This window comes from Varanus komodoensis, unplaced genomic scaffold (assembly GCF_004798865.1).
Source record: "Varanus komodoensis strain SLA01 unplaced genomic scaffold, ASM479886v1 scaffold11, whole genome shotgun sequence".
Taxonomy (NCBI): Eukaryota; Metazoa; Chordata; class Lepidosauria; order Squamata; family Varanidae; genus Varanus; species Varanus komodoensis.
In genome coordinates, this window is record NW_025335317.1 from 34121069 (window position 1) to 34137425 (window position 16357).

Below are 16357 nucleotides of genomic sequence, written 5' to 3' on the forward strand. Positions count from 1 at the left end.
ACCCTGAAACTTTCTATGTCCCTAGGAAACTAACGTATTTGCCAGACTGCTTTGGAGACCATTTTATTGGAGATTATGGCAAAATCTGGAGGAAAAGGAGTGAATCTAAAGGACAAATTGGAAGGCAATGAGTTGGACTTGAGCTTGTGCAATCTGAATGAGGTGCCAGTTAAAGACCTGGTTAGTATCTTTTTTCCTCTTACTGGTTGTAAAATATTGCAAAGAATTATATAGACTGTCTAGTCTGTATGGATGTACTGGCTCTTGTAAGATTTCTCAAATTCATGGGAAATTTGTTAAACTCTCTTTTTACAAGGATATTAAAGAAATCTTTCCACGAGTTGGATCTCTGCATAAAGAAAGCTGCAGGTGTGAAATATATTGTCTCAATTCCAGGGACCTGAACTGATGAGAAAGTAGATTTCTACCTTGTTCTCCAGACATGTGCAGAGACCTTTAACTGCAGGGGAAAGAAGCCTTAGAGCCCTGCTACTATTTGAATTGCTGCTTTTAATTACTGTGTGAATTCGTGTGTCCCTGTGCACCTGTGCATCATACATTCCCCACAGTCAGCAGGCTGTGATGCTGCAGCGTGCATCATAGCTGACAGGAGACAGCAAGAGTTGTACAGCAGCAGTACTGTTGGGCTTTGGTGGAAATTCATGGGAACTTCTCCCTATTGCCACATTATCGCCTTTTATTTTCTAGACTACAAGGTATAAAACTTTATAATAAAGATTCACTTACTTGAAGTTGATTTCATGCCTCTCACGTAGGTCTAAAATTCACTAACCTGCATAGTGATGCTTCAGTTTGCACATCGTTCCAAACGGGTAAAGACTTTAGCAGGTCTTGGTAACTAAACTCTTGCCGTCGCTGTGACTCTGTTTCAAAAAGGCAGGGTGTTGTCTTGGATATCGTTGATTCTCTGAGGCACAGTAGAGTCATTGCTCATCAGAAAGAAAGAGGCTATTTGCATGGTGAACTAATTGCAAACACCGATTATAAATCTGCCTAAAATCAATAACAGTTAGATAATTTATCCTTGGAAAATAGGGAACAAATTGATAATTACCAGGGGAGTATTGCACAGTGGTGAGAACATGGGGCCCTCCAGATACTGTTGGACTAGCATAGCCAGTTGATGATGGAAGTTGGAGCCCAACAACACTGGAAGGCCGTGCCTTCCACACCCCTAGCTAGCAGGGAAGCCAGATTAATTAAAAACAACACTTTCCTAATGTGTTTGACAAATCTTGTAGCTACAGTATAGAAGTAGGATTGAATCAAAAGTTCCTATGTCATTAAAGCAGCATCTGCTTTAATTTTGCTAATTTTAAAATGGAATTGTCTGTGGAAAGTTTAATCTATATTGTGGCAAATTCAGAATTCTGTTCCACACATTGGATAAACCTTAAAGATTTGCTAGCCATGTTTCATTTTCCAGTTGTCACTGTCAGAATATGAACTGTAGTCAAATGATGACTTAAGCTCAATCGGACACCTAAGATTGCGCTGCTAATTTTATTCTTTGACTCATTTTCAGGCTGGACTTCCAAAGGCAACAGTTTTGGATCTGTCTTGTAACAACCTTACTACTTTATCAGTAAGTTGCAGCCTTACCCTTTCTAGAAATAGACTAAAATCCAGTCTTACGTATGTATTAAAACATCAGCTGAGATTGTAGTCAAAGCTGCGGGGCTTGTTCCCTGGGTAAGTGAGTGGTGGTCAAGTATATAGAGACAGAGAGAAGCAAGTGCAGCTATGTTCTTTCAGAACAAACCTTTATTTCTTGATAGCAGAGCTGTTCATCTCAGTGTGGATGGATAGCTGCATTAGCGATACGCACTTTGGCTTCCAAGTGTATCAGTAGTGGTTGTTGGAAAAAGGGGGATATTAAGAGGTTAAGATGGGAACAGACTTCATGAACAAAGGGTAGAATAGGAATGGAGATCCTTCAGGGGAACTACAGGGCTATAAATTGGTTGGAACTGTATGACTTTCGTGTTAGAGGATATTGGTTTCTGTATTTTTGGTCCTACGATAAGAGAAAGCTTTTATCTCACATATAGCTTGGCAGATGGAAAATTTTGCTTGCTTCTTTGAAAATCATGCCTTATCTATCATTGCTCAATGTTTTTATGGCACAAACCTATTTGTGCCCGCCCGCCCTCCCTCCCCCCCTCCCTCCCTCCCTCTCTCTCTCTCTCTCTCTCTCTCTCTCTCTCTCTTTCTTTCTTTCTTTCTTTCTTTCTTTCTTTCTTTCTTTCTTTCCTGTCTTTCTCTCCCTTCCCTTCCCTTCCCTTCCCTTCTTCTCTTCTCTCTCTCTCTCTTAATTTTTTAATATGCTGTCCCATTGCTATAAGTCTCATATATATGCCTCAGTAAGTTTTATGGGGCTTACTCATAGGTAAGTGTGGATAGGATTGCAGCCCTAATATTTCAAATATTGGTTAAATTGATGATTGGACTTTTTTGTTTATGTTTGTGTTCCAGTCAGACTTCTGCAGTTTAACTCATCTAGTGAAACTCGATCTAAGTAAAAATCAGCTTCAACAATTACCTTTGGACTTTGGTCGTTTGGTCAACTTGCAACACCTGGACTTGCTGAACAATCGATTAGTTACTCTGCCAGTCAGTTTTGCACAACTCCGGGTAATTCCTTCAACATTTGCACCCAGAATATACTTTTTTTCGAGTTGGTTTCTCTAAGAGAGATCAGTGTTTCTGGTGATAGGTGAAGGTTCAGATCTTTGTTAGTATCTCTAAATTCATTTGTTCTCAGTAGTTTCTACCAATTTAGTAATTTTTAGTAGTTCTGCCAAATTCTTAGTAATATGTTGCCCAAATCAATTGGTGTCTCTTCCTTGTGTTATGCTTTACAACAAACATGAGCGCGCCATTTAATTTCTGTGGCTTTATCATTAGAAGATATCCCTTTTATATACATACATACATACATACATACGTGTGTGTGTGTGTGTGTATGTCTTCTTGGGGAAGTAAAGAATTTCCTAAAAGAGAGAGGGTTTGGATTCCAACTGTGAGTCTACTGAGAAAATTATCCCAATAGTCAAATTGGGGGAAGACAAATGCCAATGATCCCCCTTCCCCTGTGCCTCCAGAGGATTGTAGACTGTCCAGAGTAGCATAAGGAAGTGGGGCTGGATGGAGATTATGGAAAATCAGCAAAAATGTCTCCCCTTTACCAGCAGGAACCTCCAATAAATCAAATTGCATTCCATTCAGGAATTAATCCTTCTGTTCATGAAATACTTCCAAGGAGTAAAACTGAAATTTCTGGCAGTCGAACGAGTCTAATTTTGTGTTTTCCATTCTTCAGAACCTTAAGTGGCTGGATTTGAAGGACAACCCCCTGGAGCCTTCACTGGCTAAGGTAGCTGGAGATTGCTTGGATGAAAAGCAGTGTAAACAGGCTGCCACAAGGGTAAGGGGGTTTCTTCTCAATTTATTCTCACTTGGTTTCCTTCTGTGCTGCTTTGCTCACTGCTCTGAGCTAACTGATTTTTTATCTTCTCCCATCACAGAGCTCTGTGCATTGTATTCTAACAATCTGAATAGATTCTTATCATAAAATGAAGTAATAGTCTTGTTTTGTTATGCATTTTTAATATTTTGACAGCATTTGAGAGATCATAGTGGTACACTGTGGCAGGGATCCTTGTGCTCTGGGGGATGTACTGCGTATGGACAAGCATATAAGCACTGGCAATAAGCTCCCAAGTGACCCCTTTTTAATCTGTATACTTTATGGCCATTTTGAAGGTCCCTATAGAAGACTGTAAATTGTTGCTAATGCTCATTCTTTTTCATATTTCTTTTGGAGGCGATGCCTCACCCAGAACAAATTGGCTTTGGGGCCCCAGAGTGAGTTTCTGTCCTCTCCCCTTGCAGTAACATGTGACATTGCTTACTTGCTTCATTCATCTGGTGGGCATGGCGTGCGTGGAGCTGGCTGGAGCCGGGGGTCAGACTAGATGGCCTGGGAGGCCCCTTCTATTTCTATGTTTCTATGTTATTTGCTCTGCAGACACCATTCCATGTTTTTGTTCATGGTGCTTAATGCTCCTGGAAGAAGTGATGGATTATATGGCATTTGGATCTCCCAGCACTGTTTCTTTAGAAATGGCCAGAAATGCTTTTCTTTTAATACTGGCAGGATGAACTACCTTTTAATAAATGTCCTGACTTAAGTTTGTCTTGGGTGCCTATGAAAGAAAAAAAAATTGTATCCTTTGGTAAGTTTTCCATTCTGGCACAATTTCATGCTGTTGTCTTGAATCCCAAAGGTGCTTCAGCATATGAGAGCCATTCAGTCTGAGCTGGATCGCGAGAAACAACGAAAGCTGCAGGCAGAGCGAGGTAGGCCTGTTTGTCTTGTGGGGGCATCCAGAATCTTTTTCTTGGGCTAATTTTGATCCTCGGCTTCCTATAGCGCTGCAGGCAGTATTTAACTTTTGTAAGCATGTATTTTTTGGGAGCCTTGCAGAATGTATTTATTTATTTACAATATTCATATATTGCTCAACATCAAAGCAGATTCCAGAGCTGTGAAGAGAACAGAGGTAAAACAAGAATAAAAACAATACATTAAAAATAAGATAATGTTAAGACTGTGGTGGTCCCTTATTGGTTGGTTTGTTCGTGAAATTACTTGCTTTTCATTAAAAAATCCAGAGCAGGATACAAAACCCATACATGAAAGTGAAATAATAAAAACAACTGGTAAAATGGGGAAACGGTAACACAAAGAAGTAATAGTATACAAGAAGCAGCAACACAAATCCAGTTAAAAGCCTGACTGAACAATTAGGTCTTTAGTTGTGGCAGAAAAGGATTGGGGCCTGTGCTGGGGAGTTTCACAACCAGGGTGCCTGTATCGAGAATACCCTCCCTTGGTTTGCTGCATTTGAGACCTCCAGCAACTGCAACCCCATCAGGAGGGCCTCTCCCCAGTTCTTAATATCCAGGCAAGCACTTGAGGGAGAAGCCGTTCCATCAGGTATTATGGCTTAGCTCAGTTGCTTATTGGCAACCAATGCGACTCCTTCGGAAGTGGCATATGTTCCTGGCTGTCTGTCTCACTTAGCAGTCTTGCTTTAGCGTTTTGTGTTAGCTGCGGCTTCCAGACCGACCTTGTTGCCAGTCCCATGTAAAGTATGTTGCAGTGGCCCAGTCCTAACACAACCAGCTCATGGATCGTTACGGCCAGACTATCCCTGTCCATGAGGAGCTGGAGCTGGGTTGCCAACTTGAAGATTCTGAAGTTATTCACAGAATTGCTTAACTGGTTCATATTCCCATTTAATTATATGGTTGTATAAAACATTTAAATACATTTAAATAACCCTCAGTGCATTTTGTCACATGATCTAAGACATTTCAGTGTTTTCTGCTTGTAAAATACATAAGATGCAGTATTAGTCATTTGGAACAAATGATTTATTAATCACAGAGCATATGAGAATTTTTTATTGAAAGCTGATTTGTTGTGAAAGAACTGGTTAATAACCATGGCTTTCTCTTGTTCTTGCACTAGGCAATGGATTTAAGATGTTGTTTTTCTGGTCAGTAAACATCCAGGCAACAGCTTATTTAATATCCTCGACGTATGAGTGATCATTCAGTTCAGCAGTATTAATTTCAGCTGCCCTGTAGGCAGCCATCACAGTGCTAGACAGAAAAGACGATTCCTTATAACTAAGTACTTTATTATAATTCTAAGTACTTTGCCAGTGCAACAACCATTCTCTGGTATCGACGTGGCAACAGGAGTCTCCTCTTCGTCAGAGACAAGGATGGGACAGGAGTGCTTTCTAAAGTGAATGAAAATTTCTGTTTGTGCTGATCCTCAGAACTGGAGAAGAAGCGAGAAGCAGAGCGCCAAGCAAGAGAAGCCCAGGAGAGAGAACTGCGGAAGCGGGAGAAGGCTGAAGAAAAAGAACGCCGGAGGCGGGAATATGATGCCCTGAGAGTTGCAAAACAGGGAATGACAGCACAGTCAAAGAAAGAAATGGGTGAGAATCCAAGTAAGTTAAACAAGACAGAACAAAAACAAAGGGGGGAAAGTGCATTGGGTTTGTGAGGGGAGCAACACCCCTCCCCCCCGCGTATCTTCTGCAAATTTCTTTTCCCTGATACAGGGATGAGACTTTCTCCCTGGTATTCCTGTTGAAAGATGTAATTATACATGTTTCTCAACACCCTGTGTCCCTGGCATGAAGTTGCTGGAGGTCCAGAGATGTCCAACCTTGCACGTCCCCTCTAGCCCCTATAGAAACCTTTGTGGTTCGGGTTCCACTTAATAGAGGGTATAAAGGCGGAGGGATGGGATGGCCAGATCAGGGTCTTTAACCATGGCCCTGGAATTAGGAAAAATGTATACCAGACTGAAGCCATTGTGTGACCTGATCCTATATAGCCTTACAAGCAAAATAAGGTCCCCTGATTAGTACTTAGCCAGGGGAGATCTGAATCTGAGAGCCATGTTTGGCATCAGTTAAATAACTACAAGTTGCTTTCCTGTTACTGAGGGTTCAGTATGCATCTGTAGTGGATTCTAAAGTTATAGAGCTGCTTGAGTAGGAGTTAGTCAAGGCCGCTCAGCATGGGATCACGATGAAAGGAACTTCTTGTCCGTGTTTAATTTTTTGCAGAGCTCTCTGCTTCCCATCCGTCCCACCCACCGCAACACAAACGCTCCTGGTCCCGAGTCCTGTTGAAGATGCTGCTGCTCCTGCTGCTGGGTGCTCTGAGTACGTTGGCTGTTTGCAAGGTTACGGAGCTGCAGCATCAGCCTGTGTGCACCAGTGTGAACATGCTCTATGAAGATGCATTAACCCTTTTGCAAAGCCGTGAGATCCTTCAGAACATACTGCAGCCAAACTCTCAGCAGTAACTTCTTCTTAGCCCTCAAGGATGCTTCCTCATACCTCCTGCTTTTGCATCACAGCCAGAATTCCTATGGAATTGAGCTCCGGAGAAAATTGCTTCCGTTCATTCAGTCCTGGGTTTGGTGGCTTACTTCACAGTTGCCTCCTCAGTGTGGTTCCTATGCTAAAGAGTGTGTTGCCATTTCTTTCTGCCCTAGCAGAGCTTTTCCAAGCTGCCAAAATCAGGCTGTAGGTCTGTAGAGGAGTAAGGAAAGCTCCTACCCTTAACAGAAGCCTTGCTATGACAAGAGACGTCATTGTGAAGAAGTTTTTGTATATGTAGTCTCTGCATGTTACTGCTATAGCAAATACATGCTTCTCCTGGGGACAAGCACTACAGCTAAATTGTTCATATAGTAGAGAGTGAAGTTGATTATGTGCTGGCTAATGTTACATGTATGTAATTTCTTAGCAGCTGAATGTTTGATCTGCAGACGAAAATGTACCTACCAGTCCACACTGTTGGGACAATGCATATCAGTATACACACACACATCTGCTAAAACCTGATTCTTTGCTGTATCTTTCTTCTTGGATCTTTGTTGTTTGACAGCCAAAGATGTATTGGAAGGCTCTGCCTCCAAGAGTTCACAAGCAACACATTTGATTAACTACGTAATTTTAAAAGCAAGGAATGTATTTTTACCTTTTGAATTGCTCAGCAGCAAACAGGGAGGAGTGGTGTTCTTGTGCCCATACAGTCTTCCTTGTTGTACTGTACTTGACCTTGCACATTCCTGAACTGTGACATTATTCTTAAGTGTGGGCTACTTGAGAAAGTTATCTGCTCAGTGTTGCTTTTCTGTGTTTGCTTGTTTGCCCAGAGTGGGAACAAATTTGCCTTTTCCCTGCCCTTGTCCACATGCTTTGTCAAGACACACAGCTTCCACCGGCTACTTTTATGCTCAGGTGTCCTTTCGGAAGGACAAGAGTCTGCTTTATGTAAATATGCTACCTCTACCATAGGCGGTAGTCCTAAGCAGCCTTACCAGGGTGAGACAGCAGAGACCGTGTGAATTGGCCAGAGACTCAGGAAAGTGTCTAACGCAGCCTTTCCAAAGGTGCTGCGATCCAGATGTGCTGGATTGCTCTTTCCATCACTCACAGTCGGCACAGACAAGATTAGAAGGGTATGCCTGAAACTGAAATGGTAATACTTGAATCACCGGGTGATGAACACCTACCTCCACCTGCCTTAAAGTCTTCAGAAAAAGCCCTCCAACCCCCAGCCATCAAGGGGCATGATGCTTCACAGAGAACAGGACCCTGCCTTGACAAGAGTGCACCCTAGAATTCATCACAGGAGCAACAGTGGAGGAAGGTGGAGGAAGAGGTAGACGGAAATAATGTAGGATTCCTTCAATGGGGCTTAGCTCCGATAAGGCATGGGGAGTGGGGAACTGTGCCACACGCATCATGGAGAAATGCTATCTCATCTGTGTTCTACAAGGCAGTTCTAACCGTACCTGGCAGCATCTGGAGGAATAGGAGGAGACCTTTCAACAGCTGAGGGTAATGGAAGTATAACTCAAAGTTTCTTTTCTGTAGAAAATGTTTATTAAATGCTTTAAGTACATAGCTGATTGTGGCTTGATGTATGCACATGCTTTTGGTCAAATACAGCTTGTGAGGCTCTTAATGGAGAGTACACAATGATTGAGGATTTATGAGATGTAGGGCAAAAGAATATCCCGCTTCTGTGCAGACACACAGCCAGCTCCAATATTCAAGCTGAAGTGGTTAAGATTGTCAGATTGACTTTAAGTTATGTATCACAACAGTCCTGTTAGACCATTTTCTTAGCATACATAAACAGTGAATAATTGTATTCACGTTGGCAATTGCTCTTTTAAACAGCTTTTCAGAACCACTTTGCTTAACAGTTTCTCTTTGCTCAAGAAATACTTGTGATTACAAGAATTTCTGTAGGGAAGAAGTATTTCCTCTGATTCGAGCAGTTACACATTTTAAAAAACTCCGGCTTAATGTACCTCTGTGCTCCCCCTCACACGTTGTTGGGAGAGTATTTCTACTTAAATCTCTTTAAGGAGTCATCCAGTAACATCCAGGGAAAGGTCAGGATTGCAGGAAGTCATCTGCAGATAAACCCGCTTGGAGAGGTCTGGACCAACCCGCCTTGTAGTGGCCGTCACACCATCACCACGACGCACAGGTATCTCTGCGAGAAGGTTGTGTCGCTCCTGTTCAGAAGAGTGGGTATTATAGGCCTAAATAAAACAGGAATAATGTTACTAAAAATTGGGTATAACAGTGAAAGTACTCTAGGATAACTGGCTATCCCAACCTCACATATAAACGACTAAGCAGTTCCATTGCTTAGTGATTGAAAAGAAAACCCTTGGAGGACTACGAATGTTTGAAGCAAACTGGAGAGCTAGGCAGACAGCTAATGAAACTCAAAGTACTGTATTTTTCCATGTATAAGACAATACTTTTTCTTAAAAATAGTTACCTAAAAATGGAGGGGTGTCTTATACATGGGGGGGCAGAAAGGAGAACCGTGGGCGTGCTGGCGGGGGAGACTGGCGCGATCGTGGGGAGGTGGGCGCAGGTGCGTGCGTGCTGGGGGAGACTGGTGGGGTGCATGTGTGTGGGGAGGTGGGAAGGTGGCGGGTGCACGCATGTGCAGCAGCAGCTTACTCGCCCAGAGATCGGTAAGAAAAGTGGGGGGCATCCTATACATGGGGGTGTCTTATAGTCGAGAAAATGTGGTAGTATTTCAGAGAATTAGACATAGAAGGCAGCATGTTGACTCAGAATTAGGAACACCTTCCCAGCAACGTGAGCAGTTCCAGTGGCAGAATACACAGCGATACTGTGGAATCTTTGTAGCTTGAAAAATATGGCGCAGACAAGGACTGAAGGGACCTTTTTATAGCACAGGAGGACGGCAGACTAGGTGGAGCGGTGAACTTACACAAGGTGTGGAAACCTCTCTAAAGTGTTAGGTACCTCGATGGCAGCGTGAAGTGTTTGAATATACTTCAAAGACACACCCAAATTTACAATGAGATTGTACTGATGTCCTTTGTGAAAACTAGAATGCATATTACATGTTGGTCACTAGCTGGCGGATTAGGGACTGAAGTAAAGAACCAGTTTTTACTCCTAGCTCAGAAGCAGCTGTATTTTCCTGCTTCATTGGGTTTCTATATGAAGTTGCAAAAGCATTAACCAAAAGTATATATGAATTATTGAAAGTATATATGGGAGCAATTGAGGAGGGCATGTTTCCATTTAGGCCACAATCCTCTGCACACTTACCTGGGAGTAAAACCCATTAAACAGAGCAAGGCTTACTTCTCACTAAACATACATCAGATTAAACTGCATTATATAAAAGCATCTTCCAACATCACATTATTTTTGGTATCCATGTTTGAGGACTACAGGTAATCTGGATATAGGATAAAGTAGTTGTAATAAGCAAACCTGCATTAGTAAATTTGATTTTCTAGCATTTAAGTTTCCTATGTGGAAGAAAGGCTTTTTGGGTAGGTTTTCACAGAGAATCTGAGAATTCCAGCATCAAATGTCAGATTCTGTCTTCCTGCTCTGTGTGTGCAATTATATATAAAATATATAGCTTATATTTTACTCATGTACATGCATGCGCACATGCAGGTGCACAGCACTGTGGCAAAAAAATAACTTACCTCCATCAGAAGCAGAGGAGAGGGGTATTGGGCCACAATAGCATTGGCCATATCCAGACTGACCCGGTTGAACTGCTGAATCTGCCTTTTCCAAACCTGCAGCAGCCCCTTTCCAGAGCGTTCCACCTTCGTCCCTGCACTCCAGTCTCCCTCTAGGCAGAAGGAGAAGCCGGTTTTATCGCGTTCCCTTCTGTAAATGATGCATGGGAGAAACAACAGACTGAAGTAAGAAACTCATTGCACCCAGTCTGTGTGGGCTTCTCTGTACCAAAAGCATCCACTGGGCCCTGCAGAAAGCACGAAGAGTGATGCAACATCAGAAAATGTCCAGGCTGAATGTCCAATCTGATTCAAGGAGACAAACCATTTCATCGGTTTCACAGCGGAAGATGGGTGACCGTGATATTGCCACAGGCAAAGGCACGCCTTTTCTCAAGCTTCTGAAGGGCACATGCATGCCCTAGAAGTGCTCTAAATGCACACAGGAAGCCTTATCCAATGGCCCCCAAATGATCGCCATAAACACAGTTCAGATACTGCAGCTAAGACACTGCCCATCCGTAGTGGAAATGCCAGGACCTCTCTTTTGTGTAAAAGGAAAGTGGTCCAAAGAAGGAGTAGCAGCTTAGGAAAGACGGTAGGTGGAGTGAAATGCGAGTGAATTGCAGCAGCCAGTGGAAGAGGACCTACTGTGGATGGGATGGGATGGGATGGGGAATGTGTCAGGTGCTTGCAGGAGAGGTTCAGTCATAGGATCATGGGGTGGTAGAGTTGGAAGGGGCCAGAGGGCCACTGGGTCCGACCCCTGCTCAGTGCAGGACTCCAGGTTACACCTTCCCTCTCTGATGGCTGTCCAGAGTGGGACAGGCCAGAGTAGGAGGGCCCCCCTAGGGGGTTGGTTCCATTGCCGTACTGGTCTACACCAGTTCTTCCTGATGATCAGGAGGAATCTGGCTTCCTGTACCTTGAGCCCATTATTCCATGCCTTGTACTCTGGGATGATCAAGATCCTGGCCTTCCTCTGTGTGACAACCTTTCAAGAACTTGGAGTGCTATCCCATCTCCCCTGGAAGGAATCCACAAATGCTTCCTACCTGAAATAAGGCAGTAGAAAATTGCAGGAGCCAACTGTGATTCCCTCCCTACTGTACCTTACCTTAGTGCCGCTCAGACCCAGCCTGGGAAAGCGCATTGGTCTCCCCTTCAACGTTTTAGATTGAAGTATTTTAGATTCCAGATGCTGGCCTGGAAAGCTTTAGGGACTGCATATTCAGCAAAGTTTCTCAAAGAGAAGGTGCTAAGAGGACCCCAAAAGCCCTCCCAGAAAGTTCCATCTGATTTGCTCACTTACTTGAACGGTGCTTCAGCCACAGCCTTGGTGAACATGCAGATGAAGTCGCCAAGCTCTTTCCAGCTCTCAAGAACTCGAACTTGAACACCGGTGTGAAGCTGCAGGCTCACCAAGGCCTAGAAAGGCAGAGCTGGGCGTGAGGGAGGGAGCCCACTGTGGAATGAGATGCTGCTACTGCTACCCGAAGCACTGCGGGCCGATTTCGTGCAGGAGTGCTGCGTCAGCCATTTCCCTCACAACAGACACAGCACGGGAGGCGCAAAGGTGGGCAACGCACGTCAAACCTGACCCTTGCTCGTCTGGATGCCTCGATGTACAAGGCCTTCACTGAACCCGGCAGAAAGGAGCTGTTCCTGCTATGGTAACCCCCGCCTTAGGTCATTGCACTGCAAGGCACACAGGGCTTTTTGCAGGACTACAGTTTAAACAACAAGCACAATGTTTCTGATGGGACCAGAAGGTTGGGAACCTCTCTCACCTTCTCAGAACAAGAACCAGTGCTTTAAAAAAGAAGGAAATCGGAACTGTGCACACATACAGCGCAAACCCTAAAGCATGGTTAATTATGATGCACACTTAGCTACTGTTAGACCAGTGCCAGCTGCTTTTCAGTCTGCCGTTGAGCTTCACTTTTCTCCACTGGCTGAAGGTTGGCCAGCAACTTCTTCCCGCTCGGCTTTCCCTTCCTTTTCTCCTTAGCAGCTGCTCTCCCGTCTCTCTCCGGCCTCCAATTCATTCTACTCTCTTTCTCACGATCTGCATTCCATGTGCTCCTCCCAACAGTCCCCTCGCCTTTGTAGGAGCGGGCCCTGCGGCGGTTCCCGTCAGCCCGCTTTGAGGGGTGTGAGTTCCTGACGACATTCCTCCCAAGAAAGGATCTTAATTCAGGCTGAGGCAGCGGGGAGAACACCATCACCACAGATGCTGCTCCAGGCTCACTCACTTCTTCCACGTCCGCTCTGGATATTTCTGGGACAGAACCGGCTTTCCCTCGCTGCTTGCCTGGTTCCTGTACCTTGCAGGCACTCTGCGTGGCTTGCGGCAGCTTCTTCTGTGACTTCTGTTTGTGAGAACTGAGGTGGGAAAGAATTACTTCGTAGCCTGTATATGGGGCCACTCCCACGAAAGAGGGACTGGCAGCGGGGCCCAGGCACTGTGAGTGGCGAGCAGTAAAAGCGGTGGGGAGGAGCTTTGGTGGCACAGTGCCTGAGGGCACCCGGGAGCATCGCCTACTCCGAACCCGTCGTGAGAGGATGCAGCATTATTGCCAGCAACGATATACGATCCTGCATGTGGAACTGGAGAGCGGTGTCATCTTTTACCCCAGGCAGCAAATACTTTGGACGAGGCTGCCAGGAGCAGAGACTATCTATCCTTGAGTCAGTTGACCTACTGCCAGGCCTATCTTTTTTTGGCAGGCGGGGGGCGGGGGGGGTGGTCCAAAAATCTCATCAGTGAAAAATCAATTCTAACCTGAAATATTTTTCTAGTTCTACTGTGGCCAGTGCTATCGTTTTCCCAGGGACTCTCTTCATAACGGTAGTCACAAAACTCTGCAAAGTCTCAGTAGGTCCTTCCATGCTAATCTGGAAATAAAAGGTCAAACACCAGGGAAAAGAAAGAGAGAAACTGTATCTTTTTGGGCCAAAGGAAAAATTCAAGTCCTCCATCCAGTTGCGAAGAGTTCCCATTATCTCTCAAGCAAAACCACATCTAGGCTGAAGTTTCAGGTTCATCTCCTCTTCCAGTATTAAACAAAGTACTGTATATATTGGTATAAAAGACAACCCTCAAAACTAAAAATAGCATAGCAAAAATTGTAGAGTCATCTTATATGACCAACACCAGAAAAACAGCCCCAAGTAGCGACCTTGTGTTATATGTGAGTCGCTTTATGCAATCATATATACAGGATTCACCATATGCTGGCCACCTTACTAAACACTAACATTTGGCCTTTAAAAACAACAACACAAGCAAAAATGGGACACTAATCGTACTTTAAAATGCGATGTCTTTTTTTGTCTCAAGCTATTAGGCAGCAACTACTGGCTAACACCATGGTGTAAATGACCTCACCTGCTTGTAGTTACGAATCATGGCAACAAACTCTTCTAGCATCATTACAACTAGAATATTAGGTTCTTCTGTCAAGCTGTCTTCGTCAGCCTTTAGAGACAAACATAAATTGAAGTCAGGAGGGAGAGGAATGCAAGGACAATAACTATAGTTAATAAAAAATATAAATGTTCCATAATCGAAGGGGAAGAGAAGCCAACATTTTCAAGTAGATTATATGGCAAGCAAACTGAGTCAACTTTTTGTTGAACTAACTCATCAAAGTTTGGTTGTTTCCCTAATCGGATGAAACAGAGCAGGCCTTCAAATGATGCCCAATGAGATGACTGCAGAACATGCAACATTTTGGCATGAAATCTGGAATGGCTTGAATGGCCTATCTGGTCCAGCATTCTCTTCCCACGGTAGCCAACCAGACGCCCCTGGGAGGCTCATAAGCAGGACCTGGTGGAGTAGCCCTCTCCCAGTCATGTTCCCCTGCAATTCACACCAAGAGGAATCTATACTGCCTCCAGGGTTAGTATAGATCCATCATGATTGTTATCAATTGATAATCTTCTCTTCCATGAATCTCTCTAAACTCTTTTTAAAGCTGTCCAAATAAGCAGCCAAATACCCATCTCTCGCAGCAGTGAATTTCATGAGTCAAGTACACTCCATTTAAAAAAACAAACTTTTTTTTTTTGCCTGTCCAGATTTCCACCATTCAGCTTCGCTGCCATCTCTTTATCCTTTTTTTTTTTTTTTTGGTGCCATTAAGGTTTTGGTCAACAATATGGGAATGTCAAGAGATGGTGAGGCTCCAGAGCTTTCCCACTAGCTACTAAAAGCCAGGGTCAGGAAGCTCACTGCTCTGCAGCTGCCAGAAGGATTCCAAAAGGAATCTTCTGTCACATTTACTAAATACTGCAACAGATCTCAAGATCTGTTCTTTGACATCAAAACTGAACATTGCTTGAGGCTCTAACAATTGGGTGGGGAGGGGAACAGTTAACTCTTTGAATATACCATGGAGAATGTTACCGGATGCACCATTTGATGCATGTAATAGACTTTCTCTTTCTTTTTAAGGCCACGCTATTGGTTATTTAGGACAACCATGGCACCACACGGATGTCTCATCATCAAGTTGCCACTATAAGCTCAGTGCTAGCAATACAATGAAGAGAGGAAGCCTTTCAGAAATATGCTTGCATACCTGAGCTAGCCCAGCTTTCCTTCTCCAGGTGATGCTGCGGGGAACCGCTTGGTTCGCAATCACACAGCTGCATTCCATGGACTGCAGAATGGCCAGCAGCTGCCCTCCCCCTTCAACCTGCAAGAGACCTGTGGCAGAGACAGAGGTCAGGGGTCTCTCTGGAGTGGAGGCAGAATGAACCCCAGGGACGGAGGGGGCAATACCTGGATCAAGCACTACTTGAATGTGCTTCAGACACTGATCTGGTCTCTGGGCTTTCCGCAGGTTGGCGAGGGCCTTCTTCCGCTCCCTTTCCCGCTCCTGCAGCACCTTCCGAGCTTCTCGCTCTTTCTTCCTCTGCAATGCAGCCTGGCGGGCTTTGTCAAGTTCCTCCTGGCTACGTTTTGTATTTGCCTGAAGGGGCAAGTGCTTCAGATTTATCTCTGTGCCCTGATGATGGCTGTTATTTTGCACCAGACACTCAGACACATGCTTCAGAGGCTGCAGCAAAGGTTGCTTTCTGTGATCAAGTGCAGCCATTTCTGAGTCACTGTCTGACACTTCCCAAGACCGGGGGGCAGCTCTTGCCTGGGTGCCCAGGCCTCTGGGAAGTGACTGCTGCCCGCAGCCAGCGACCTCTTGCTTGTCATTGGAAGAACCCGAGTCTTGGTTGCTCTGTTCTTGGATCTTAGTAAAAGAGGTGCCAACTGTGGAGCAACTGGCAACCAAGAACTTTCTCTTGAGCCTCTCAGCCAAGGGGATTAGAGGCTCATCCTCCTCACTCTCGCTGCTCTGCAGAGCGATCACTTGGACGGCAGGGGCAGGTCTGGAGAAATCCTTGGCAAGACAGGACTTTTTCCACACAGGCGAGGAAGCTGATGAATCCTCGGCATCTGAGCTGCTGAGCATAACCACACTGTCCTCTAGAGGAGGTTGGGCAGGGTTTTCCTGGCCTGGAAGTTGCTTGGTTAGGAAATGAAAGCAAGGGAGCTCTTCGCCATCGCTCTCTGGGAACATGATGCTCAGCCTCACGCAAGGATCAGGGCCTCTGGAACTGGGTCACATCTAAGAAAAGGAAGCAGAACAGGCTGGTTTTGTGGAGGGAACCTTCCCCCCACCC

The 16357-nt window shown here is 44.6% G+C and overlaps 2 protein-coding genes across 4 annotated transcripts in view; one reads left to right on the forward strand and one right to left on the reverse strand.

Annotated features, from left to right (window-relative positions):
* The window catches only part of LRRC59 (leucine rich repeat containing 59), a 28412-nt gene extending 19881 nt beyond the window's left edge, over positions 1 to 8531 (forward strand). For 2 of the 3 annotated variants that reach the window (XM_044420001.1, XM_044420002.1), the window contains exons 2-8: positions 26 to 180; positions 1547 to 1606; positions 2497 to 2655; positions 3344 to 3448; positions 4311 to 4383; positions 5877 to 6050; positions 6678 to 8531. In XM_044420001.1, coding sequence (XP_044275936.1) covers positions 76 to 180; positions 1547 to 1606; positions 2497 to 2655; positions 3344 to 3448; positions 4311 to 4383; positions 5877 to 6050; positions 6678 to 6919 — 918 coding nt within the window. In that variant the 5' untranslated portion in view covers positions 26 to 75 and the 3' untranslated portion in view covers positions 6920 to 8531. The remainder of the gene's footprint in view (positions 1 to 25; positions 181 to 1546; positions 1607 to 2496; positions 2656 to 3343; positions 3449 to 4310; positions 4384 to 5876; positions 6051 to 6677) is intronic. The other variant, XM_044420003.1, reaches the window with a different exon arrangement.
* EME1 (essential meiotic structure-specific endonuclease 1) lies at positions 8525 to 16283 on the reverse strand. Its single transcript, XM_044419999.1, has 8 exons — positions 15462 to 16283; positions 15259 to 15386; positions 14056 to 14150; positions 13455 to 13562; positions 12925 to 13054; positions 11982 to 12097; positions 10631 to 10820; positions 8525 to 9181 (listed from the first exon to the last, which is right to left on the reverse strand). Exons 1-8 carry the CDS (start codon positions 16252 to 16254, stop codon positions 9005 to 9007), a joined length of 1737 nt encoding a protein of 578 aa, XP_044275934.1. The 5' UTR covers positions 16255 to 16283; the 3' UTR covers positions 8525 to 9004.
* Positions 16284 to 16357: the final 74 nt, after the last annotated feature.